The sequence below is a fragment of the Chlorocebus sabaeus genome, chromosome 21 (assembly GCF_047675955.1).
Source record: "Chlorocebus sabaeus isolate Y175 chromosome 21, mChlSab1.0.hap1, whole genome shotgun sequence".
NCBI classification, from domain to species: domain Eukaryota; kingdom Metazoa; phylum Chordata; class Mammalia; order Primates; family Cercopithecidae; genus Chlorocebus; species Chlorocebus sabaeus.
In genome coordinates, this window is record NC_132924.1 from 18,291,819 (window position 1) to 18,318,631 (window position 26,813).

The 26,813-nt window shown below is 40.7% G+C and overlaps 1 protein-coding gene across 1 annotated transcript in view; it reads right to left on the minus strand.

The window, feature by feature from the left end:
• HECW1 (HECT, C2 and WW domain containing E3 ubiquitin protein ligase 1) overlaps positions 1 to 26,813 on the minus strand; it is a 252,853-nt gene that overhangs the window by 119,583 nt on the left and 106,457 nt on the right. Inside the window, exons 6-7 of the mRNA XM_007981511.3 lie at positions 6,095 to 6,237; positions 1,644 to 1,744 (exon numbers count right to left, since the gene is read on the minus strand). Coding sequence (XP_007979702.2) covers positions 1,644 to 1,744; positions 6,095 to 6,237 — 244 coding nt within the window. The remainder of the gene's footprint in view (positions 1 to 1,643; positions 1,745 to 6,094; positions 6,238 to 26,813) is intronic.

Sequence of the window (26,813 nt, forward strand, 5' to 3'; positions counted from 1 at the left end):
CCTAGCACTAACCCAGTTCTGGGCACATAGTAGGTGCTCAACAGTGTTTGCCACATGGAATGACTTCCAGGGATGAGGGTAGTAGTGGTGTTATTTATAGCTCCTTGATGATTATATTTAGTTAATCGCATTTGCTCAGAATGTTTCCTATGCTTAGGTCCTGCAGGGTGGCATAAGGGGTAAGTGGTATTCTCACGCAACCAGAGAGAAGAAGGCTGGATGAAGAATGGGAACAATCACAGTCATTCAATATCTCAGGCTGGAAGGTTCCCAACATTCAGAGTTTATTCCAATTTAAAAAAAAAACAGTCTTCACCCTCAGCAGCCATTCAAGGGGTAGTAGCCAGTGTTTAACTCTACCTTCCTGCAGCTCTTCTACTGGATTCCTGCCAGATGTGAAATTCCCCATTTCAAATGCACTAGTGCAATTCACTAAAGAAAATCAGTCCCTCTGGTGAGCTGTAAAGCTGTCCTTATGGCTACACCAAAGGAAGAGTCAGTTGTATTCTCAGAATATAGAAATAGACTGAATTTGAAAAGATGAGCCGGGCGCGGTGGCTCAAGCCTATAATCCCAGCACTTTGGGAGGCCGAGACGGGCAGATCACGAGGTCAGGAGATTGAGATCATCCTGGCTAACCGGTGAAACTCCGTCTCTACTAAAAAATACAAAAAACTAGCCGGTCGAGGTGGCGGGCGCCTGTAGTCCCAGCTACTCGGGAGGCTGAGGCAGGAGAATGGCGTAAACCCGGGAGGCGGAGCTTGCAGTGAGCTGAGATCCGGCCACTGCACTCCAGCCTAGGCAACAGAGCGAGACTCCGTCTCAAAAAAAAAAAAAAAAAAAAAAAAAAAGAATGAAAAGATGAAACAGTCAAGGTGTTTTCTCACAATCTAAGTTGTATAGTGGCATAGGAAAGTACACCTGGAGTTTAACGAGTGGGTAGTGATAAACTCCAGGCTTTAAGTTCTCAAGAGCTTCATTAGACTTAACAGCAACTTGTAAATGGTCCAGGAGGTCCTAACAGTTCTCAGTGTGATCTATATTGAGATGGGGGCTACAGAAGAAGAGCAAAAGTAGAATTATGAGGCATATTATCATTCATATTTTGAAATCTGTTTAGCATTAAATGGAATATTGGATGATTCTGGAGTTTTCTGTCGTATTTATACTTTTCATGTTTTTCTGTGATATTATAAAAATTCATTGTACAATTATAGTTCTTCAACATGACATACTTCAGCAACTGGCTAGTCTATATCTAGTTACTAGGTAGAAAGATGTTTCACGTTCATTCATTTGTTCATTCATTCATGTATGTGATGATTAAACACCTATGTGGGTGCTGGGAGTAGGATGATAAATAAGACAGAGCTCCCTATCCCTGTTGGCCTCATTGTTAATCTTCAGTCCACTGTCTAACCTCTACCTTTGGGTCACTAGAATGAAGAGAAGCTTCTCCATCAGGGAGACAGCAACCTGGCTTCCAGAATAGATCACTGGCTTCTGGGCCTCAAATGGAGAAGATAGAGAACCACAAAACCTAGGATATGTCTAGAGAGAACCATGGTTATTGTATTTTAGAGAAAGGAACCATACTTATGACACTAGCCTAGGACAAGACATGAAGTTCATGCTGAAAATACCTGGGTGGATGGAGGAAGTGATCTCAAATCGGAATTGCAGCTGTCCACTCACATGATCTGTTGGAAGCCTGCGGCCAAGTGTGTAGCTGACCACCCTATCCCTAGAAGGAAATAAGCACCATCACAGTTCTGGTCAATACCTCTCCTCCTAATGACCATGCAGTGTGCTTTCTACACCAGTGGGTGAGGCAGGCAAGCCCAGGGAAGTGCTGATGTGCTCAACAGCAATACAAAACTGTAAGGAAGTCCTTATCGAGTACAGATGCCCCTCGACCTACTGTGGATTACGACCTGATAAACCCATCAAAAGTTGACAATACTGGCAAGTCAAAAATGCATTTAATACATTTAGCCTACCAAACATCATAGCTTAGCCTAGCTTACCTTAAAAGTGCTCGGAACACTTAACCTACAAGTATGCAAAATCATGTAACACAAAAACGAAACTATTTTATAATAAAGTACTGGATATCCCATGTAATTTTTTGAATACAGTCTACTGTAGAGTACGGTATCACTTGTTTACCCTATGATCACGTGGCTGACTGGAAGCTATGGCTTGCTGCTGCTACCAGCTTCACAAAAGTATCACGCTGTGTATCACTAGCCCAGGAAAAGATCAAAAATCAAAATTCGATGTTTGGTGTCTGCTGAATTCATTGTAAAGTAAAAAATGATTAAGTTGAACTAACTGTCTATATCCTAAAGCAGGGGTAGGCAAACTACAGCCGAAGGGCAAAATGTGGCCCACTACCTGTTTTTGTGCAGTAGTGACATTTTATATTTTAAATGATGGGAAAAAGAAACAAAAGAAGAGTAACATTTTGTAGCATGTGAAAATTATATGAAATTCAAATTTCAGTGTCCATAAATAAAGTTTAATTGGAGCACGGTCATGCTTGTTAGCTTACATATTGTCTGTGGCAACTTTCATGCTATAATGGCAGAGCTGAGTAATTTAGACAGGGACTGTGGGCCTTGCAAAGCCTAAAATATTTACTACCTGGCCCTGTACAAAAAAGTTTGCCAACCTGTGTTCTAAAAGAGAGAGAGAGAGAATAAAAAAAGACACGGATGTCCTTGGTCTGCTTTTCCTGTGCAGATTGCCATTTGCCAAATATGTCTTCAACGATGGACAGTGCCAGCAGATACATATCTTGTGGTATATATGTAATGTCTAAGAAAGGATGCTGTCATGGTTACTGGAGAGTCTGTGGGCGCTACAGAATGGCACCTGCTCCAGGATGAAGCAGAGCAAGACTTGTGGGTTGGGTTCTCTGGCTTGAGACTTCCACTTAACACCAACTGCAGGGCTCCACTTGTAGGGACCCCGAGTCTCCACCCTGGACTTTCATGCCATCCCCTCCACCCCCTCAAAGCAATTTCTTAATTATAAAAAGAAAACTTTCTAGAGGCAATCAACCTGAAACTTTGCTATTATATTTTCATTAACAATACAGCTTCAGCAGAGTAAATTGCCCCTTAACTTGGCCTGAATAGGAAGAGTGACCACCTTAGGATATTCAGGAGTTAACAAACCCAGGGTACACAGTAGTAACAAACACATAGCCCCAAACCAGTTGTTATTCAGATGACTCTGTATTTATTCCATTTATTAGTTTGTGACATGAAAATAAAAAGATAAATCACTGGCTAATAGTGTTTTAATGTTTCTTTCTAGAAAACACTGGCATTATGAGATAAATAACAAGCCCTTGACTTAAAATTGTTCTTTGATAGGCCATGATTTAGTGTTTGGAGTTCCTCAGAAGTCCATTAAGTAAAGCATTATATGTAGAAAAAAATAGAAGGAACCTCAGTATTTTGTCTATTTAGAAAGAGCCTTTGGTCAATATTATGAAGTACATCTATTACGACCATAACAAAGACAACCCGAACCCAAAACTTAATTGAAATCAGGGGAGGCCTAAAGACAATCAGACAATGGCAGAAAAATTACATTTATTATGCTTTGCATTTACTTTCCAGGCTTTTCTTTTTTTTGCTTTTCACTCACTCAACAAATATTTTTTGAGCCCCTGCCACGTGAAAAGTGCTGCAGTTGATACAAAGCATTTCATACATCGCCCCTGCCTTTAAATAGCTTATGTCCAGCTGGGGGCATAAGGTAGGACCACTAAATAATGGTTCAAGGCAGACAGTGACACTTCAATGCCAAGGTGAGACGGTTAGAGTTAGAGGCAGAGAGCCAACTGAAGCCTGGGATTTTACAGGCCAAGGAATCGAGGTAGGGTTGGAAATCAGAGTGCGTGTGTGCCCAGGGGGGAAAGGTGCAAGTATCTCAGGGCAGGGAGGGAGCCGGTACAGGTGGAGCCAAATGTTTCAGAAGCCATCGATGCAGGGGGCTTTATAGGGAGTGCATGTGCTGAGGGCAGAGGGAAGCTGCGGTGCAAAGTGGATTCACTTTTGTTATGGGTGCACTCTGGGGTTCTGCCATGGCTCAGGCTGCATGGCCACTGCTTCCATGGCCATCACCCCAACACTCTGCTCCTACCCACAGTGGGACACCTCCGGAAGGGGCAGCAATACAGAAGTGGCCCCCAGGGGCTGTGGAAGCAGAAGGCTTTGGAGGAGGAGCTGCTCTGCCCCGCCACCAGGGGGCGGTCTGTCATCCCATCAAAGATGGTGGGAGGAGAAACACCACCATGGCATGCTGTTGCCGCCTCTTGGAGAGGTGTAAGCTCAATCACGCTCGATCTGTGCTCTCCATTTCCCTGGGTGGCAAGAACACTGGGAAAATCATAGCTAACCTTCTTCTGGTCGGGGACACCCTTTTCCACCTCAGAAACTTGCTTTCAGCTGGGGATGTGCCTTTCCACAGTGGGAGGCTGGGAGAGCGGGACAGTGCCAAGAAGATAGGAGCCAGCAGCTTGGACTTAGGAGAGAACTCAGCATGGGAGGGCAGAGGGGCTCTGCGGCTGCAGCGAGCTGGAGAGAGAAGTTCTGTTCCACAGGTACAAATTGATATCTAATGCATGCTGGGCGGCGGTGCACTAGGTGCTGGGGTAGAAAGAATTCCACACAGCCCCTGTTTTTGTTCTCCAGCCGACCCCCTGGCAGAGGTGCTAACAGCTGTGAGAGCAGCCAGTAGGGCAGAGAAGGAGAGAAATGAAAAGCGCGGCCCACAATAAACTAGAGAATCAGTCCCAGGAACCCGGAGAGAAGCCTGTAGTGCAGGGATGGCCCTCGGGCTTTGGAGACACACAGGTAAGAGTCTGACCTCCGCCTGGATCTCTGCCACCCACAAGCCTTGGGTTTACATAATTATTGATCCTTTTGAAGTCTTGTTTCCTCGTGGAGGAATGGTGATAATGCTGTCACAGAAGCATTATGAGGACTAAATGAAATAAAAAAGATCACAAAGAATACTAGTTTCTTTTGTGTTCCTACTATGTGCCAGTGACCATGTTAGGTTCTTTATGTACACTTTTTGTCTGTTTAATCCTCACAACCATGAATGACAAGTGCAAACACTGCGTGTGATGCGTGACTGCAGCTCCATAAACTCAGCTCCCTTTGGCTGGAGAGTTCGTGGCAGGCCTCTGTGCACTCCGCTGCATGCACACCATAAAGTTCCAATTATTAATAAATATCTTTGTGATAATTATCAGTGATTCCAAAGTCCTTCTGATAATCCAAAGAACTTTAAATTAAGATACTTGGAAATTCTGCATATTTTTCTCATTCTTTTGCTATCTTTGTAAGAGTTACATTGTATATAAGTATATATTTATCAATAGAAAGCTTTATTTTGTGTTTTCAAATGTAGTCCCTGTTACCTAAAGAAATACAGATTATATATAGGGCTGTTATCTGGTCATAGTCCACTTTAATGAGAACCATGAGTGGACATGAATGTGTAAGAGACAAAACCGAAACCCATTCTCATATGCAATTGAATTCTATGAGCATCTTAACTGCTGTCATTCCGTAAGAATCATGCTTTCAAATTCTCATCCATGTTATCTAGCATGTGCAGATACTAGTGTCCTCTAAGTAAGACACTCTACCGTAGTTACCCAGTATTTCATCTTGTTACAGAAATGTCACATATGATTAAATCTTACATACCAGACTGATATATGAATGAAATAATATTCTTCATAGTAAAACAAACTTGAGTTGCTTCCTGTACAGAAAAATGTCCCACTGAGGGCTTCTTTTAATACTGTTTAATAGTTTTAATAGGATTCTTTACTCTCTTGGGTAAGTAACCAGTGTTACACCATCAAGTGGAAAGGGAAGGGTTTGTTTAATCGAACAAACACTTATGTTGGCTCAAGCAACATAATTAGTAGGAAAAGCCAAGGAAATATAGTGATAACATTTTGACTCTCTGTGAGACTATACTATTGCAGCCTACAGGCCACCTTTGGGCATGGCCTGTTGGTGGGAACCTAGTGATTGTAAGATCTCAGTCACAGGTTTACCCTATGGCGTGTCTCTCCAGGAGTCTTTGAACGGGCATCGACAGCTTTCCCAAGAAGCGCTTGATGATGGGACGGCTCTTGGCAAACTTGTCTTTCACCTCAATTTCCAGCACGTCAGTGGGCAAGGACACAAAACTGAATTGCTGCAATGAAAGAATATGTCACATCAATTAACTGAGAGGTTGGAGGGCTGGCCAATTCCCAGTCCATCTGCCTTGATGCTGTCACTGTAAAACACCCCAGCTATAATATACATATATATAAAGGGTCTTAGAAATGCTGTGAGCCCTGTTTATTCAGTAAATGAGGGGCAGCAACAAGATGCTTCCTCAGGGCTTAAAAACAGGCTTATTCTTTGAGATTCAAACAGTAAAATCAGCACACTTTAAAAAGAAAGAATGCCACCAAAGCCTCACCATACTTGATTGGAGGTATTATCATACTTAAAGAAAGAACAAGCACAAACTCACCTGTAATTAAGAAAATGTACTTTAAATCAACAATGCAATACAGCTTTTCATGATTATGATGGAAGAGATTTCTAGAAGTTTGGTAATACCCTGTATCCTTGAGAGGGGGAAGAGACAAGAATTCTCACACTGTTTTGGTGGGAATGCAAATTGATTTGACCTTTGGGAAGGGAACTGGCAATATTTACTGGCATTTAAACTGCAAATCCCTTCAACCTAGAATTATATTTTTAGGGATTTCCTTCTGGATTAACTTGCGCAAGTGTGTAAAAGATACATTTAACAGGGATGTTTATTGGAGCATTACTAACAATAGCAGAAGACTGGGGAAAAACACAAAACTGTTTACAAAGAGGAAACTGGTTAAGTGAAGGCTGATAAATCTTTGAAACTGAGAACCCTTCCATCGTTAAAAAGAAAGGGGTGAATCAACATGCACCAACATGAAAAGACACCGAGAAATGAAGTGATAAAGCAAAGCGCAGAAGAATACGAAGAGTAGGATTTCATTTGTACTTTGAACCGCAGAGAAAATGTCTAGAGGGGGGCGCTCCAAACTGAACTCCAGGAAGTGGGATGGTAGGGGAGGGAGAAAGCAGGTCTTTTACATTTTACTTAATTTGATTCTAAAGTATTCATTTGTTAACTGGGTGTGGTGGTGGGCACCTATAATCCCACCTACTTTGGGAGACTGAGGCAGGTGAATTGCTTGAACCCGGGACATGGAGGTTGCAGTGAGCTGAGATTGCACTACTGGACTCCAGCCTGGGTGACAGAGTGAGACTCCATCTCAAAACAATATACACAAAAATTTTTTAAAGTATTCATTTGTTAAATAGTGTATGGTGTGACTTTTAAAATAAAACAGTAACAATTAAAGGAAGACTGTGACCATCAGAAGTTGGCTTGGTCAACATTAATGTCAGGCCTCTGAGCCCAAGCTAAGCCATCATATCCCCTGTGACCTGCACATATACATCCAGATGGCCTGAAGTAACTGAAAAATCACAGAAGAAGTGAAAATGGCCTGTTCCTGCCTTAACTGATGACCTTGTGAATGTTACCTTGTGAAATTCCTTCTCCTGGCTCAGAAGCTCCCCCATTGAGCACCTTGTGACCCCCATCCCTGCCCGCCAGAGAACAACCCCCTTTGACTATAATTTTCCATTACCTACCCAAATCCTATAAAACAGCCCCACCCCTATCTCCCTTCACTGACTCTGTTTTCAGACTCAGCCCACCTGCACCCAGGTAATTAAAAAGCTTTATTGCTCACACAAAGCCTGTTTGGTGGTCTCTTCACACGGATGCGCGTGAAAATTACAAGTGTAAAAAGGAGACACGGGAAGGTAAAGGTTGGCATTGGCCAGCCCAAACTACTTGTAACATTGAATGTCTTATAACATTGAATGTTATAGTCACCTTGATCAAAGGCTGTGAAACACCTGAAATAAATACATATTTTCTTTTATTCTCATGAATCTTAACAGCAACCTTTTTTTTTTTTTTTTTTTTTGAGACAAAGGCTACCTCTCTCACCCAGGCTGGAGTGCAGTGGCACGATCTCGGTTCACTGCAAGCTCCACCTCCTGGGTTCATGCCATTCTCCTGCCTCAGCCTCCTGAGTAGCTGGAACTATAGGTTCCCGCCACCACGCCCAGCTAATTTTTTGTATTTTTAGTAGAGATGGGGTTTCACCGTGTTAGCTAGGATGGTCTCGATCTCCTGACCTCATGATCCGCCTGCCTTGGCCTCCCAAAGTGCTGGGATTATAGGTGTGAGCCACCGCGCCCAGCCTAGCAATCTTTTAACGTTAGTTGATTTCTATTTCCAGAGATTAAATACGTTGGGCATGCTAATGTGAGTATCTTCTTTGTGGCAGTCAGGATGAGCTGGGGCATGCTGCACTAACAGCCAACTTCCAGGTCTCAGGGGCTTCAAGTTGTATTTCTTGCTCACATTCTCACTGTGGGCTGATGGAGCAGCCACCCTTTCAAGCATTGCCAGTTACAATGACAGAGGCAAAAAGAGCTCCCCCTGCAAATAAGTATTCACTTCCAAACACAGCTCTGCAGAACTAGACACAGGCCCCAGCTACCCTCAGGGAGCAGGAAGTATAATCCTATAGGCTGCCTGGGAGATGGACTGCAGAAATATTTGACAAACAGTGCTAATGAGTTCCACAGTGACCATGTGGTACATCTGATTGCCATTATAAATTAGTTTTAGTTAACTCCTATATAACTCCTAAGAACTAATCATTCCCAGTACTGAGAAAACTGAATTATGGGCATGTCAAGTTTGAGGATCAAACCCAGGAATAGGTACTACTCTAAAAAGGCCTTCCTAAGTGAGAATCCAGCCCTGCTGATTGTCTCAGGTCCTTAAAACTTCTATATCTTTGGTCCAGTTATTCCATTCTGGAGTGTATTATAATATATCTTCTAATCTAAATGCCCAACAATAGTTTAGGTACATTGTGACATGCACAAATAATAGTTTATGCTTTTCTAAATTATAATAATTTATATATAAATATGTATAATTACATGCAACACTAAATGCTAATAAGATGGAAAATGCTTGTTTTGCAGTGTTAAGTAACAAAATCAGGACAAATACAATTCATGATCACAATAATATGAATTATATGAATAAAAAAGACTGGAAAAAATTGCAACAGATTTTATAACAGTTGTTTTACCAAGTAAGAACATATTTTCCCCCATTTCCTTTTTCTGTATTTTCCATGCTTTCTATAATGAGCACCTATTATTTTCACAAGGAAAAACATAATCACCTTTACTAAAATGAGACTATTTCTACCTACAGTAGCCTACATGGGACACTGAAGTTAACTTATCAAAATGTATTATGAAACTTAGCGGGAGCTTCTGGGTTCTTTCCTCCCTCCACAACTTTCTTCTTAAACTCTCTTCACACACCCACCCCTTCATCCCAGACACCGACCTCTCTCCCCACCAGGCTCTTGTCTCCATGCCATGGTTACTGGAGTCCATGTAGACCCCCAGCTAGGTCAGGCTCTGTTAAGAACTAGTGAGTAGTCCTGAAAATGTAAAAGTCTGTCTGTTTGTGGACAAGCTACCTGCACCCATGAGCCTCAAGCCAGTATCATGGATTTCACCTGGCTACCCTGACTTGGCCTTTACTTCAAGGCTCCGAAGAAACTTTGGAGTGAGGTAAACTCGGTTTTATTCCTAGCTCTGCACATCCAAGTTTTGGACTCTGTCATTCACAACCGCTCCAAACCTCAGCATTTTCACCTGTAGAATGGGAAAAGAAGGCCCACGCCATGTTAGACCAAGTTTCTTCCCTCTCCATTCCTATTCTTTCCAGACCCCACCTGCCCCAAGATTTACTATCACCTTCTCCTTTTGACTCTCTGGTTATTGAACTTTCTTAAGTTTACTAACTCATTTCAGCTGGCCCTTAATGACCAGTAATCCTATACCGCTGTTTGTAGTAATCTATAGGCCTATTTCAAATGCTTAGCATGCAGACAAAAGCTATGATTATCCTATTACTAATGCCCACTCTTTGTTTCCAGAGAAACGGCCACTTCTTGGTTAAAAGACAAATTTGTGAACTATATCTGCAACAGGTTTTTTTTTTTTTTTTTTAAGTATATATTGTTGCCCTGAGCCCTCTGCTGGTTTGGGAATTTTATCTCCTTGCATCTTACCTCACTGGTGAAAGAAAGCCAGGGTGGAAATGACAAAGCCAATCCTGGGCATCCTTGGGGGTCTGATGTCTGGCTATTTTCCATCTTTGTCCTTTACCTTGTGATCTGAGCTTTTCACAGCAACTGTGACACATGCTTGGGCCAACCAGTGAATAAATGGCTCCTCACCTCCTCACAAGCCGTGAAACTGTCCTAAACAAAAGACTATTGGCACTCGGGTCAGAAAAGAAATTTCCATAGGTCATTTCCTCATCAGAGTCTGAATCCTCTTTCTTGGCTTCACTTTAGGACTCAACTATCAGATCTTTTCAACTGAGCAGCAAGAGCAGGAAGACAGCTGTACAAGGCCCACCGCTGGGTCCACTATGAGCAAGCATGATGCATATAGTATTCCTACAGGGTCAAGGGCCCTTCTGGCTAAAAGTAAAGCTTTCTTTTGTTTAAGTGCACGTGTTGGGATTCTTACTTTTGCTTTGACCAGTGGGTCTTAGCCTTGGTTCTCAGAATAATCTGGAGGCTTCCACAACAGTAGCCATTACTGGGTCCCACTCTTGACTATATTAGACTCCCTTGAGAGAGCAGGACACTGGTAGTGTTTAAAGGTTCCCAGGTGACTCCACTGTGCAACTGGGTGAAGAACTACTGTTCTCTCAGTAATCATCTATTTTAATATTAAATAATGTTATAGTTAGGAAAAAATTTCTTACAGCAAATCTAAATCTTCCTCTGTGGCCTCAATATTTAGTCCAATGATCTGAAAATCATTCTTCAAGCCTGAGTTTAATAGCTTGTTTTTTGTTGGCATTCTTATTAATGGCAGTGGATGGAAGTGGATCTCTACCCATTAGATGCCAGTGACACCCGCCTAGATATGACAGCCAAAAATGTCTCCAGTCATTGCCTCATGTCCTTTAGGGAAACAAAATCACCCTTGTTGAAAACCACTGATGTGCTCCTATCATATTCAATCTTCCAGAGAGATATTAGGGCTGGTGCTGCAATATAGGAGGATATTATTTATTTTATTTGTGTTGTTTACTCAATAGGCCATTTATAGAAGTACGATGCTTAACTTATTATATTCCATTTTGCTTCAGAAAAGATCTGAGGTAGACCACCTCTAAAACAGAACTTTTATAAATTGAACTTAATGAAATTAAAACTGGGTAACTAACTAAAGGAAATATTTAATTGGCAATTAAGTAAACTGGTAGCAGTTGCATAATGAGCAATTTAGGCAGAGATTAGGAGAATGTTGGGAAATAAAGGGGGGAAAGTTGTTTCCATTCATTCATAAACATTTGTTGGGCACTGGCTCTGAGCTGGGTGCTGGGACACAGCTACCACCCTTCTGTGCTGGAGTGCTGGGGCCAAAGCCTCCAACTCTAGACCTCAGAGTGTTACACTGCAGACAGACAATGACAAAGCAGAAGATACTATAGTAAGGCTTCCCAAAGGCCCAGCCCAGTGGACAGGTAGAGATGATTTCCCAGAGAACATAATTCTTTAACTGAGTCTTAAAAAATAAACAACTGGCCAGGTGCAGTGGCTCACGCCTGTAATCCCAGCACTTTGGAAGGCCGAGGCGGGTGGATCACGAGGTTGAGAGTTCAAGACCAGCCTGGCCATGATGGTGAAACCCTGTCTCTACTAATAATTACAAAAATTAGCCAGGCATGGTGGTAGGCATCTGTAATCCCAGCTACTTGGGAGGCGCCTGTAATCCCAGCTACTTTTAGAGGAAAATTGCTTGAACCCGGGTGGTGGAGGTTGCAGTGAGCCAAGATCGCGCTGCTGCACTCCAGCCTGGGTGATAGAGTGAGACTCCATCTCAAACAAACAAACAAACAAACAAAAGAGCAAGTATTGGTGGGATGAAGAAGGGGTGGGAGGAATATTCCAGGTAGAGGGGTGCCATGGGCAAGGGCTGAAATTCACAGAGTACATGAGTCCCTTGGGGAACTGAAAGTGGCTTACTACATCTGGGTCATATTGGAGGATCTGGTTGTGGATGAAACTGAATAGATATGTAGAATCCAGACCATGAACAGCCTCCTGGCCAGAGCTTGGACTTATCCTGAAGGCATCTGGGAGCAACTGAAGGATCTGCACCATGCAAATGATATACTCAGATCTGCAGTGTAGAGAAGTCACTGCGGCAGTGCTGAGGGGTGGCCCATAGATGGGTCAGGCCTGGAGGAGGCAGATCAGGTAAGGTAAGTACTAAGTTGGGGTGTGGGGAAGACTAGCAGGCAAGGAGAAAAGGGTGGCAGAGTGTGGACTGGTTAAATGTCAGTGAGAGTTATGGCATGTGGGAGAGGAAGAGGTCACAAATTCCCGAGCCTGGATTCCCAAGATTGAGAGCATGTGGAAGGAGTAACATAGCTAGGAATGCAGAGAGGGGCAGAATGACTGTGTGTCCCAAAGCAATGAAGGAACAGAATGATGGAAATGGGGGCCTGGGTATGGAAGGACAGAAGACTGGACAGGGCTGGAGGGCTTGTGATATTTTAACAAGATCTAGGGTATAAGTGCAGGAATGGATGGCTTGTGGTGAATGGAATTGAAGGTCAAAGAGGTTGCGGTGGTCAAGGAAACTATGAGTCATTCATGTCGACCTTGATCATCTGGAGAATTGTAAGTCTTGGGCATTGTTAAAGAAAAATAAAAATGAGGCTGGGCACGGTGGCTCATGCCTGTAATCCCAGCACTTTGGGAGGCCGAGGCGGAAGGAATGCTTGAGGTCAGGAGTTTGAGACTAGCCTGGCCAACATGGTAAAACCCCGTCTCTACTAAAAATACAAAAATCAGCCAGGCGTGGTGGTGGGCGCCTGTAATCCCAGCTACTCAGGAGGCTGAGGGAGGAGAATCGTTTGAACCCAGGAGGCGGAGGTTGCAGTGAGCCAAGATCAGGCCACTGCACTCCAGCCTGGGGGACAGAGCAAGACTCTATCTCAATAATAGTAATAATCATCATTATCATAATAAAGAAAAATAAAAATAGAGGCCACAGTCTAGATATACCCCAAGGCCAACTACCCATTACCATATAACCCAAACTTGTCATCTTAATTTCCCTGAAAGGCTCTTTCTAATTACAAACACAAAATGTAAGCTTTAACATCCTTCTCCACATGATTCAGCGAAATTAAACCAGCCAGCTATAGACAAATCGTCTTAAACAGCTCTGTTTTGCTTGAAAAGAAAAATGATAATGTATAACAGCCAATCATGAAAAAAATCAAAATACTTCCTCCTTTATGCTTTATGTTGTAACTGCTTAGTGGAGCTTCTTACCACTTGGTTTGAAGTCTCCCAGATTGTAATCTGTACTTTTTGTGTGACAATAAACTTAGCAATTTTTCCTAACTTGATCTGCTTTTATTGTTGATATTACAAAGGGAAGATTGTGCCATGGGTAGAAAGAGTTTCACTGGCTGTGGCAGAGTAAATAGTGGGGACCCATTATTGCCTCAGTGTAGCTAAGATGGTAAGAATATGGATGTGAGGGTGATGCTATAATCAAAAAGGAGAAAACTTCGTGGGAAATTTCAGACGTGAGTTAGAAAGTATTTTCACTTAGCATTTTCATTTAGGGAGAGGTATGAGAAAAGATGACTCCAGTCTGTGAGAACAGAGGTAGAATGATTCCTTTATGCACACTCATAAATTTATGAAATTCAGGAAAGGTTAAGGATGGAAAACCGGTAAGGAAAGTTAATTTGATTTGGGTTGTGTGAAGTTTGAAGGGGTAGAGGATATTCAAGAGTCAGGCAGGAATACCAGTCAGAAGTGGAGATTAGATACCTCACGATGTGGAGGAAGGGTGGTCTTAATTGTGCGATATAAGTCATGACATCGGTTGGACTGGCATCTAGCTTTATCTCTCCTCTCTTGCAGCCAGATATAAACGGGGGAAATGAAACACAGGTTTCATTCACAAGAGGCTGCCTGGTACCATTCAGCCAACACCATTATTTATTACTAATGGGAATTAAATGGACTGAGCTTGGTGCTTTCTGTGTAAAAGTTCTCCCTGGAGGAGAAAGAACAGGAAAGAAGCAAATGGAGCATGTGAACTACAGCTACTTTTCCTTAGAACCTTGCGATGTATGTGACTTTCAATTCAGGTGGCACTAGTCATTAGGTTTAAAAATGACATTCAAAAATAGTGCTGCCTAAAGTCAAGGACAATGATAGACAACTCCATTAGTAGAGTAGGAATTGAATCAGGAGCATTCTGCCCCCATCTCACGAGCAACATAACAGCGTTTTAGATTAAGAAGTGGTGCCCTTGGAGTCTGGTCATGGGAGAAGATCTGCCCCTCCCAGTAGTGTATGGTTTGACTCTACCCTAGGAAGGAAGTGCCAGAGGCCATACTGACCATACTGCTGAGACATAAGCCTAACTGCAGGGAATCTGCATATATATATATATATATATATATGGAAATTTATATTTCTTCTTGAAATATTTGCATAAGAGCAAATAAGCTGGATTTTCTTTTTTTTTTTTTTTTTGAGACAGAGTCTCGCTCTGTTGCCCAGGCTGGAGTGCAGTGGCCGGATCTCAGCTCACTGCAAGTTCCGCCTCCCGGGTTTATGCCATTCTCCTGCCTCAGCTCCCGAGTAGCTGGGACTACAGGCGCCCGCCACCTTGCCCGGCTAGTTTTTTGTATTTTTTAGTAGAGATGGGGTTTCACCGTGTTAGCCAGGATGATCTCGATCTCCTAACCTTGTGATCCACCCGTCTTGGCCTCCCAAAGTGCTAGGATTACAGGCTTGAGCCACCGCGCCCGGCCAATAAGCTGGATTTTCATCAAGCCCTCACCATCTCTCTCCATATGAGAATCCTCAGCCACAAAATAGAATAATATTATTTTTATTTATAGGTACTGCTATGGCAAATTAGGCCAATACTTAGTTGTAATTTGGGAGAATGGGAAGTAAGGTCTCTGTGTGTGTGTTTAAATAGGTAATATGCATATAATTGTATATTATATATAAAAATGTGTATATTATATATTTGCATATTATATATCTGTACATACTTATATATATACATATATACATACATATATTATACATATATGTATTCTGTCTATATCTGTATCCATATCGATATTTATATCCATATGTATATCTCCAATCTTTTACTTCTGGAGATGATTCACTTAAACACCTATAAAGAAAGCATAGGATTGGATGAACAGAGTGGAAACTAAGAACAAAATCTGCTGTGTGATCATAAGCAATGTTAACTGATCTTCTTGTGCCTACTTTAGAGTACCCAGAACACGGAAGGAAGGAAAGAGCTATTATTCTAACTTTGCCTTCTGCATGTGCTTTGTTGGTAAACTGTCATCATCCATGATGCTCCTCATCTGCGTATCTTGGTCAACCTTGATCAACCCTTGGTCAACCTTCAGGAGCCCATATCCAATCAGTCAGTGAGTCTAAATTTTCTTCCTCACTCCAGAGTCCATTCTTTTCTCTTTACTTCCACTGCCACTGGTCTAGGTGTGGGTCTTGTCATTCCTTGTCCTGTAATAACTTCTTAACTGGTCTCCCTGTCTTCAGCTTCTCTCTTACAATTGCCAGTAAAGTTATGTCTCTGAAACACAGAAAAGCTTTGTACACAGAAACCACACATGACGTGAGCTGAGCACAATGATAAATGAGGAAGTGAATGAATGGCAACTTCCTGTGGTAACTGGATAATGATACTGCAAAAATGGAATACAATCCAAGGTTGTGGGTCGGCTTAAATATACTCCTTTATGCATGCTAGATGGCACACTCAAAGCCCAACTCATACCAGTTATTGTTCTGGCAGAAAATCTAAGGATTATATTATAGTGATGGACTTCTCTGAAGAGGAGGCAAAGTGACTCTTCATCTGGTGTGGGGTGTGGCCACCTACACAGGTTGGCACTGAAGGATAATAAATGTGGTAGAGAGAATTCTGAGATGGTCCTCAAGATTCCTGCCCCCTGTGTATACACCCTGTATAATCCCCTTCCACTGGGTGCAGGTGGGGCCTGTGAATGTGTTAGATGCCAAGCCGTGATTAGATTACCAAACAACTGGCCTTGAATTAATCAGCCAAAGGGGAGATTATTTGGGTGGGCCTGAGCTAATTAGATCAACCCTTAAAAACAAAAAGAGTGGGCCCTGTCTGAAGTCAGAGGGACAAATATGAGAAGGATTCAATGCAAGGGACATTCTCCATCACTGGCTTTGATGATGGAGAGGGTCAGGTGTCAAGGATTGCTCTGGCCAATAACTAGCAAGGATCTCAATTATGCCAACAACCTGAATGATCTTGGTAACAATGTTTTCACCAGACAAACCCCTAGATGAGAACACAAGTGGACCAACACCTTGATTTCAGCCTCTGAGATCCTGAGCAGAGAACTCAGGTTGTGCCCAGACTTCCGACCTATAGAATTGTGAGATAATAAATGGCTGCTCTTGTAAGTTACTAAATTTGTGGCAATTTATTACATACTGATAGAAACCGAATGCAGTAGTTTAAATTAGGGCAAGTAACAGCAGACTAGAGATATATTTTGAACAAATATGAAGTTATTTGTTGACAGTTAACGTTTAAATCAGTGTATGATGTAGATCTCTGAAACTGGTTTCTATGTGATGTTGACAATTCTAAGAAAAAGAACTCTGAAGAGAAGTACTAGGTTAAAAGGGTGAAGAGATTTCTTTACTGTTAGGTGTCTCAAAGCCTTTAATTATACAAATGCGCATTGTGAATTTGCAAGATAGTATGCAGTGCTACTATTTATATAGAAATTTTATTTCTATATAAATAAAATTTATATATATAAATTAATATTTACATAGAAATAAATATAGAAATAAAATTTCCATATAAATTTTAATTATATAGCATTTTTATTTATATATTTACATACAAAATATATATATATTCTAGAAAATAAAAATTTTTTAATTAATTCAAGAGAATAGACCTGAATAAATAACAAATAATTGAATTGATAATCGAATGTCGTGTAACCAGAACACCTTATAAGTACATTTTACCAAAACTTATTGGATCAGATAATCCCTGTCTTATATAAGCCAACCAAGACAATTTTTAAAAAGGGACAGCTACCCAAATCATTTTCTAAGGATAAGACATCTTTGATACAAACTGAACAAGCATAAGAAAAGAAATGAAAGGCATTTTATTAACATAGATAATTACAAAAATCCTAAGTAAAATTAGCTGCAAATCAAAAACAGTATTTGTATGAAAAATACTAAAATATGTCTTCCAGGCCAAGTGCTATCCATATGATCCCTCCTCTGAAATCAAGAGACCCTTTCTCCTCGGTCATTTCTAATGTTATTCAGGAGGGTGTGCAAGACTTTTGACATTCACCTTATATACTAACTTTATTTCATCTTACTTTTTACTAAAACATTTCCCTGGTTTCCTGTTTCTCACCTACATTTAAATACATTTTATCTTGCTGTATTATATGCATTTTTTATGTTTTCAGTACTAGAAGGGATGCAAATATTTGAAAGTGTATCTATATATAAACATGGATGTAAAAGGATGTTCTGTGACCTCAGATTTGGCACTTTTGTGCTCATAGGAAAACTCAGATCATTAAGTGCCCCATGATTGGTCAACCATTAGGGCCAGATACCCTCCTCATCCCATCAGACAACTTGTTAGTAAAAAGATTTTGACTCCGTCTCTCCTCATCCCAGTCCCAACAATGCAGCCATAATCCTTGCAGAGAAAAGTTGAGGGTGATCTCTAAATCTCTTTCCATGACTCTGTTTTCTCTCAAAGGTGCTGGAGTAGAAAAAAGGGACAAAATAATACATGTCCTCTTTCTTCTCTGCGATGGCTTGAATATCCCTACCAAAACTCATGTTGAAATTTAACTGCCATTATAACAATATTAGAGGTGGGGCCTTTGAGACGTGATTAGATCATGAAGGTTCTGCCCTCATAAATTAATTAATGCCATTATTGAAAGCATCAATTATCAATGGGTTCCTGATAAAAAGAACGACTTTGGCCTGGTTCTCCTTTCTCTTGTCTCTTGCTTCTGCTTCTGTCTTTCTACTATGTTCTCACCAGATGCCAGTGCCATGCTACTGGACTTCCCAGCTTCCAGAACTGTGAGCTGAATAAACGTCTTTTATTTATAAATTACCCAGTCTGTAGTATTCCATTACAGCAACAGAAAATGAACCAAGACAATTTCCAAGACCCTCAAACCACAATTCTGACCTGTACTGGATGGCACAGGAGGCTGGGGCAAGAAACGAGAGATGTAAGCTGAATATAAAATTAGACTTGATTGGATTACTTATAAATACAAGTGACCAGAAGGTTACGGAATGTGCCCAAGACATCATTAAGATACCCTACTGAATTGAGACTGCTCAATAAAGCATCTATCTATCTGTCTATCTATCTATCTATCCATCCATCCACATGTGTACATCTGCATATATGTATGTGTGTGTGTGTGTGTGTATGTGAGTGTCTTGGTAAATATATAAAATATCCCCTTCTATTCAATGTCCTCAATTATATTAACTGGGCTTGAAAGCTTATTGCAACTCTATTGCTATGGCTTTATGGCTTTGCCATTCCACTGTTCCACATTACCGGCAGGCTGCATAGTATCCCCTTTTGATTACTCTGTATAATCACTGGACTTGTGCTGTATTAATTCTGTTTCTATGTTTCTCTCAAAAACACACTAAGTTATACCCATGACCATTAATTCCTCCCTAATATATAATGTTCTCTTAGTCAAGGATGGATGCATTAATAATTTAAATGTTTGTTATAAGCTTTTACAAGATACATAATACCTTCTCTGCTCCCGTTCTGGGCTTAAAATTAAAAAAAAAAAATCCCAGAAAATGTGAGATAAGCTAATTAATCATGGTATTAGTATAGCGATAATTACATAATACATGAAATCAATAGCATAACCACAGTAATTCAGTTGTTACAAAATTGCAACTTAAAGTAATTTATAATATGACAAGAACTCTATTGATTTTTCCTGATATTTTTAACTTTGAAAAGACTGTTGTTTTTATTTTATTTATTTTTAAATTTATTTTTGAGACAATGTCTTGCTCTGCCACCCAGGCTGGAGTGCAGTGGTGTGATCATGGCTCACTGCAGCCTTGACCTCCCAGGCTCAAGCCATTTTCCCACCTCAGCTTCCCAAGTAGCTGGAACTACAGGCACACACCACCATGCTCAGCTAATTTAAAATTTTTTTGTGTGTGGAGATGGGGTTTTGCTATGTTGCCTAATCTGGTCTTGAACTCCTGGACTCAAGCAATCCCACCACCTTGGTTTCCCAAAGTGTTGGGATTAGAGGCGTGAGCCACTGCACCTGGCCTGTTCATATTTTTTTAGTAACTTTTTTTCCAGGCTAATAACCCATTGTCCTGAAAAATGCTGAGAAAGCTACACGGAGCAAAGCCTGTCATGACTTGAGATTTGTCACTGGAGCATAGTTATTTTCTTCCAGCAAGACAAGCCTGATGGAGACAAAGATGGGGACCTACTAAGAGGGCCCCCAAAAGGATGGATTCACAGTCAGAGACGAGCCTGGCTGAAGTGGAATTTCTGCTGTGGCTGTTTTATGTAGATATGCCAAAGACAACTAACTGCCTACAGTCTCTGAAATGTCTTTGGTTCTCTCCCACCTGCCTGCTCCATCATTCCTGATTCTTGTATTTCTTCATTTCTAGATACTCCCTTGGCTCTGTCTGTACCTGGTTTCATGTTCTTCTGAAGCCTTCATGCTTAGAAATCTACTTAGATCTGCTCTCCTCAGACTCTAGCCCCACCGTTGATTTTTGGTACCAGTCTTACAGGATGTCACTTTTAGTGTTAGTCTTTAGCTTAACAAATTTCAATCGATGAACAAGGCACCCAGTTCCAGCTCCAATCTGTAGTGTTTGCTAATTTTCGTGGTGTAAATACTCCCACGATGGCTGATTTCACTAAATGTGGAGTTGGGAAGAGATGCGCACGGTTGGCTCCTGTCAGCTCACATGAGGTGGTTCCAGCTCACCACCCACCACCACGGATGGATGTGCCAAGCTAACCCTTGCCTAGCTCACTCTATTCCTCCATAAGACATTGGCAATGGTTTTCAAGTTTTACTGCTGCTCTCAAAAACTCTATCTTATGTCCTCAGAAGTTGAAAAATGATGCTAACAGACAAGTACAAGGAACACTTTGGCAAGTGAATATCAAACAGCGTGTCTCTGGGTCCCAGGTTCAGTGAATGAGCCTCAGGCATCACCGTAGAACAAGAGGCTGTACCTCCAGTCTCCCACCCCGTGTAAACAGGAGAGTGTCCCCTGGGTTTTTTTGTTGGTGTTCCATTCATGAGTTCCTTTCATAAAATGGTTCAGCAGCTGATTTTACTAACAAAAGAACCGATTTTGTACTTAGATGATGGTTGTCTACGTCTGGGGACTTAAAAAATCATTTGTGAAACTGCTGTCCTGGGGAAATAATGCTGTCCTTAGGGCTGCTCACACACTCACCACCAGTACCAGCTCTGCATTTCAGAGACTGATTTTCTTCCATAAATGTGATTTTTGTGCTAATGACACTATGTTTACTTTGTCCAGGTCAAAAGCACACTTTAATGTCTGATTAAATTATCTCATAATCTCTAATCAGTCAGGACTGAAGTGAATGATCTATCTTAAACCAATCAGAGATTGTTTAGAACTCCTTGGGGCTGGCTGATGACAGTAATCATTTAGCAATTGTGACCACGAGTCTTGGCCAGGCACTGTGATTTATCTCCAGGCAATGGGGCTTTTAGCTTAACCTGGCTGTTTGTTCTGCTCCATCAATAAGGTTGGCAATTTCCCTTTCTAATAAGTCTCATTCTCATTTACTCATGATGTTGTTGAAATGATTAAATGTAGTAACTCTGGTAAACAATGTAACGGTATATATAATTCTGGTAAAGCACTCGGCATCAAGAAGTATCCTCAAAAGGCCGGGTGCCGTGGCTCACACTGGTAATCCCAGCACTTTGGGAGGCTAAGGTGGGCGGATCACCTGAAGATCAGGAGTTCAAGACCGGCCTGGCTAATCAACATGGTGAAACCCCATCTCTACTAAAAATGCAAAAATAATTAGCCAGGCGTGGTGGTGTGTGTCTGTAATCTTAGCGACTCAGGAGGCTGAGGCAGGAGAATTGCTGGAACCTGGGAGGCGGAGGTTGCAGTGAGCCAAGATCGTACCACTGCACTCTAGCCTGGGTGACAGCACGAGACTCCTTCTCAAAAAACAAAACAAAACAAAACAAAAAAAACTCCAACAAACAAAAAACAATAAAAAACAAGAAGTATACTCTAAAGGTTCAGCTCCAACCCTGACCCCTGGTGTTTATGCCCATATTTGACTCTTCAAGTCTGGCAATGATTTGGGTAATTGTAGGTAATGTTTTGGTTATTCTTAAATTGTTTGGTAATGTTTTTGTTAGGTTGGTGCAAACATAATTGCAATTTTGGCCATTACTTTTAATGGCAAAGCCGCAATTACGTTTCCACCAATGTAATATTTAATGTCTCACAGACAGCATCAGCATTAGAAAACAGCCTGAGCTCCCTGTACTGTTTGTGTGATGTTCTTCTCACACACCAGGGCCCTAGTTTAAACATACTGTAGGGAGATAAGCAAAGGGATATTGAGGAGACCAGAAGACAAAAATGAGGGATTGTGGCTAAGTATATTTACCTCCACACTTGTCTGTGTTCATGCCTCAGCCTGATCCAGGCTTCCTCATCTCCCACCTGGCTTCTGTAATTGTCTCCTAACTGATGTCCTTGCTCCCTGCCTCCTATCAGCAGAGTCAGAGAGTCTGTGTTCCACACCTCGCCAGCAGCCATCACTGTTGATCTTCTTCAGTTTGGCCATACCATTGCACACTGGTGAGTGTGCAGTGGTATCACACTGTCATTTTAATTTTTATTCCTGGATGTCAAAAGAAGTTAAGCAGCTTTTCATAGGTTTAGTGGCATTTGGACATCCCTGCTTTGTGCATTGCCCATTGAAGTCTTTGGCCCATTTTTCTGTTGGTGTCTGTCCTTTTTCTTTTTGATTTCTAGGGGGTAGTGTTTGTAGTCTAAATACTAGTTCTTTGTCACCTAGACTTAGCTCAACATCTTTACCCACTCTGTGGCTTTCTCTTAATGTAAAGTTTTGATGAACAGTGGTTCTTAATTTTATTGTCATTCAATTAATTAATCTTTTATTTTATGATTAATGCTTTCTATATTCCATTTAAGTTTTTCTTTGCTTCCACAAGGTCGTGAAAGTATTCTCACTTGTTTTCTTATGAATTAGAAGCTTTATTGTAATAATTTCATATCTAGATGTACAATTGATTTGGAATAGACTGCGTATGTTGTGAGACCGCATTCGAGGTTTATTTCTTTTCTATATGGACAGCAAATTGACCCAACATCAAATTTTGAACAGGCTGTCCTTTCCGTAACGCACAGCAGCAGCACCGCTGTCATAAAACGACGACGATGTGTGGTGCATCTACTTCTGGATTCTAATCGATTTAATTAGCTATTTGTCTGTTCTGTGCCAATGCCACACTATTTAATTCTTAGAGCTTCATATTTTGTATGGACATCTGGCAGTATAAAATTCCTGCCTTTTTTTCTTTTTCAAGACTCTTACCTCTACTTGGCATTTTGTATTTCTATACAAATGTTAGAATTAACTTGTCAAGTTACATTAATGTATCTCCCAGGATTTTGATTAGGGTATCACTGAAACCACAGATCGATTTGGGGAAGAACTGACACCTAAAGAATACTGACTTTTCTAAGCCTTCAACAATATCTCCTTTCATCTAGGCTGTTTTAAATTTCTCTCAGCAATGTGGTAGTGCATGGTGTAACCATCTTCCTCCTCTGGTTAGATTTATTCCTTGGTTTTTGATGCTATTGTAAATAATACCTTTTAACAATTTTTATTTTCTGCTTGCATATAGAAATATGATTTATTGTACATATTTACCTGTTATTTATTCAATGACTTGGCTAAATTCACTAACTACTTTGGGTAGTTTGGGTAGTGTTTTATACTGCATACTGACACAATAATGTTATCTGGGAATACAGACAGTTTTGTGTCCTCCTTTCCAGTGCTGACATACTTTATTTGTTTATTTTTTTACTTTGTTGCACTGGCTAGAATCTCTAGCACAATATTAAATAGAAGTGGCTAAAGTGTGCATCCTTGTCTTGTTCTTGGTTCTAAGGAAATATATTTTAATATTTTACCAGTAAGTATAGTGTTTGCTGTGGATTTTATTGTTGTTATTATTATTAATATATTAAGTCCTCTATTTGATTGAAAATGTAAAAAGTGAAGTAGAGGTTCCTCTTCAATGACTTTTCTCCCCTTCTAATTAGGAATAAATAGTCACTTCTCTTAGAAGCAAAATTTATTCAAAGACCTGTGCTAACATTCTTAAATATCTGCTAGCCATAATAAAGAAATCAATGTACTTTATGTTCTTAGCTCCCACAAGTTAGCCTAAATATTTGCCCTGGCATGCTTATACTGGTTCAAGCAAGCATTAGGTCATAGCCTGTTCCTCTTCCTTATTTGAAGGTGTTTTTACCTTTCTCAGCATTCCACAAGTTACTTCCTCCTTCCTTTGTTCTCCTCTGCCTTTTCCTCTTTTTAAAAGTTCTAAGTTGCTAGCCAATCAGGACAAATACAGAATGTGAGGTTCTGTTCCAGCCAATGGAAACTGGACACAGCAGTAGGGTGGACATGTCAGGTTATAAATGACCTTGTGTCCTTTGTTGAGCGTACTCTCATGGTAAAACTGCTGGTGAGTGTACCCTTTCTGCAGAAAGTAAAAACGGCTTTGCTGAGGACATTACATTTTTATTCAAGTGCTATTTCTTTACAGCATCGGGAAACAAGCATTTCTAACAAAAAAGTTACCTCCTATTCCTAGTTTTATAGGACTTGTTGAAAATCATAAATGAATATTAAATTTTATCAAAGGCTTTCTATGGATCTACAGAGATAAACATGATTTTTCTCCTTTATGTTGTCATTGTGGTGACTTACATTAATTTATTTTTAAGTTAAATTATTTTACTAGTACACTTACAAAGAATAGCACAGAAGACAACAATTAAAACCTATATTGGCTTATAGGATAACTTACAAAGTACAGTGAAGAGATGGAACCTACTGGATGATAAAAATGCTACAAAACACATTTGTAGCTTGTTTTAAAAAATCCACATGTTGGTATGCCCAGAAAAATATAAAATAATTGTTTCTAATTGCTACACAGTTAATTGCTGACACTTGTTCACTGCAACAAGAGACGGGTATGGAATGAATTCTTCACACTGGGGTCTCTGTCCTGAATGCAGCCACAGTTGCTGCAATAGTGGTACAGAGCAGCTAAAACTCCTATAAAAATCTCACCATCTTTTTGGCTGGATGAACCAGGCAAAGAAGCCTGGGGCAACCAGCACCACCAGAGAGTAAAGGAGGAACTCCGGAAAGAAGAGAGCCAAAGGAGAGCCCCCAACGATGTATGGAAACTCAGCCCAAATTTATGGTTGATCCCGGAATCATACATGCACAGGGCAAATGAAATCAGTTTGCAGTTAGGGCTTAAAGAACTGAACTTAGATCTGAGGTGCCTCCCACCACATGGATGACAGTAGGAGCCGTGCCAAATCAATTGCCTGCTGTAACAAAAACATCAATACCCCTTGAAGCAAAATCCAGAGTCTCTTCAGTATAACATTAACAATGCTCGAGACCATCATCCAGAATGACTTATTTAAAAAATCACAAAATATGACCCATTTTCAATATTCCCCAGATGTTGAAATTATTAGGAAAATACTTTAAAGCAGCTATTATAACTATATCCAGTGTGATAAAGGAAAATATTAACTTATGATGAATATACATAGGTAAGAAATATCAGCAAAATAAAACACATAAAATAAAACCAAATGGCAATCTTAAAATAAAAAATTCTGATATCTGAAAATATTCATTGCATAGAAGCAATAGTAGAAGGGACTTTATAGAGAAAACATACAGTAAAATTGAAGACGGATCAATAGAAATTATCCATTTACAAGGAGAGAGAAAACAGCCTCAGGGACCTGTGGGACTCTGAAGATCTAGCATATGGGTCATTTGGAGGTCAAGAAAAAGGGGAGAGAATTAAACAGAAAAATACTTGAAAAAATAAATAACGGTCAAACTTCCTTGATTTGGTGAAAACATAAACTTATAGATTCAAGAAGTTCAGTGAACCAACGATAGAATAAATCAGAGGAAAACTGTTATGAGTAGAATTGTGTCCCTCAACAGGTCTGCTGAAGTCTAAGACCCTGGTGCTTTTGAATGCAAACTTATTTGGAAATAGGGTCTTTACAGATGTAATCAAGTTAAGATGAAGCCATTAGGGTGGGCCCTAATCCCGTATGACTGATGTCCCTCTAAGAAGAAGAAAATTTGGATACAGAGACACACAGGGAGAACACCACATGAAGATGGAGGCAGAGATGGAGTCTGCAAGCCAAGAATGCCAAGAATTGCCTACATCGCTGGAGCTAGGGGAGAGGCATGGAACAGCTTTAGAGCCTTCAGAAGGAACCAACTCTTCATTTTGGACTTCTAGCCACCAGAACTATGAAACAATATATGCTTGTAGTTTTAAGCCACCCAATTTGTGGGACTTTGTTATGACAGCTCTAAGAAACTAATACAAAAACCATGCCTGGGAATGCCAAAATCCAACTTGAAAACCAAAGACAAAGAGAAAACCCTGAATCTGCCAGAGAAAACTGACACCTGACAGATAGGAAAGCAACAATGATTTAAATTATTATAGATTTATTATTGGAAATGATAGAGACCATAACACAGTGGAACTGCATTTTAAACCTTTTTTTTGAGATGGGGTCTCGCTATGTTGCCCTGGCTGGCCTTGAACTCCTGGCCTCAAGTAATCCTCCCACCACAGACTCCTGAGTAGCTGGGATTGTAGGTGTATGCCATCTCACTGGGTGGAGCCATATTTTTTCAAGTGTTGAGGGGAAACTTACCAGTTAACCCAGAATTCTATATCCAGTGAAAATATCTGCAGAGAAAATATCTGTAGGACATTAAATAAAGACATTCAAATAAACAATAAGAGGATTAGTCTCACCAGACCCACTCTAGAAAAGCCAGGGGAAGGAGCTCACGATGAAGGGAAATGATATCAGAGGAAAACCCAGGTCTTCAGAAATAAATGAAGAGGCCAGGTGCGATGGCTCATGCCTATAATCTCAGCACTTTGGTAAATCGAGGTGGGTAGATCACCTGAGGTCAGGAGTTTGAGACAAGAAGGCCAATGTGGTGAAACCCCATCTCTACTAAAAACACAAAAATTAGCTGGGTGTGGTGGTGGGTGCCTGTAATTCCAGCTACTTGGGAGGCTGA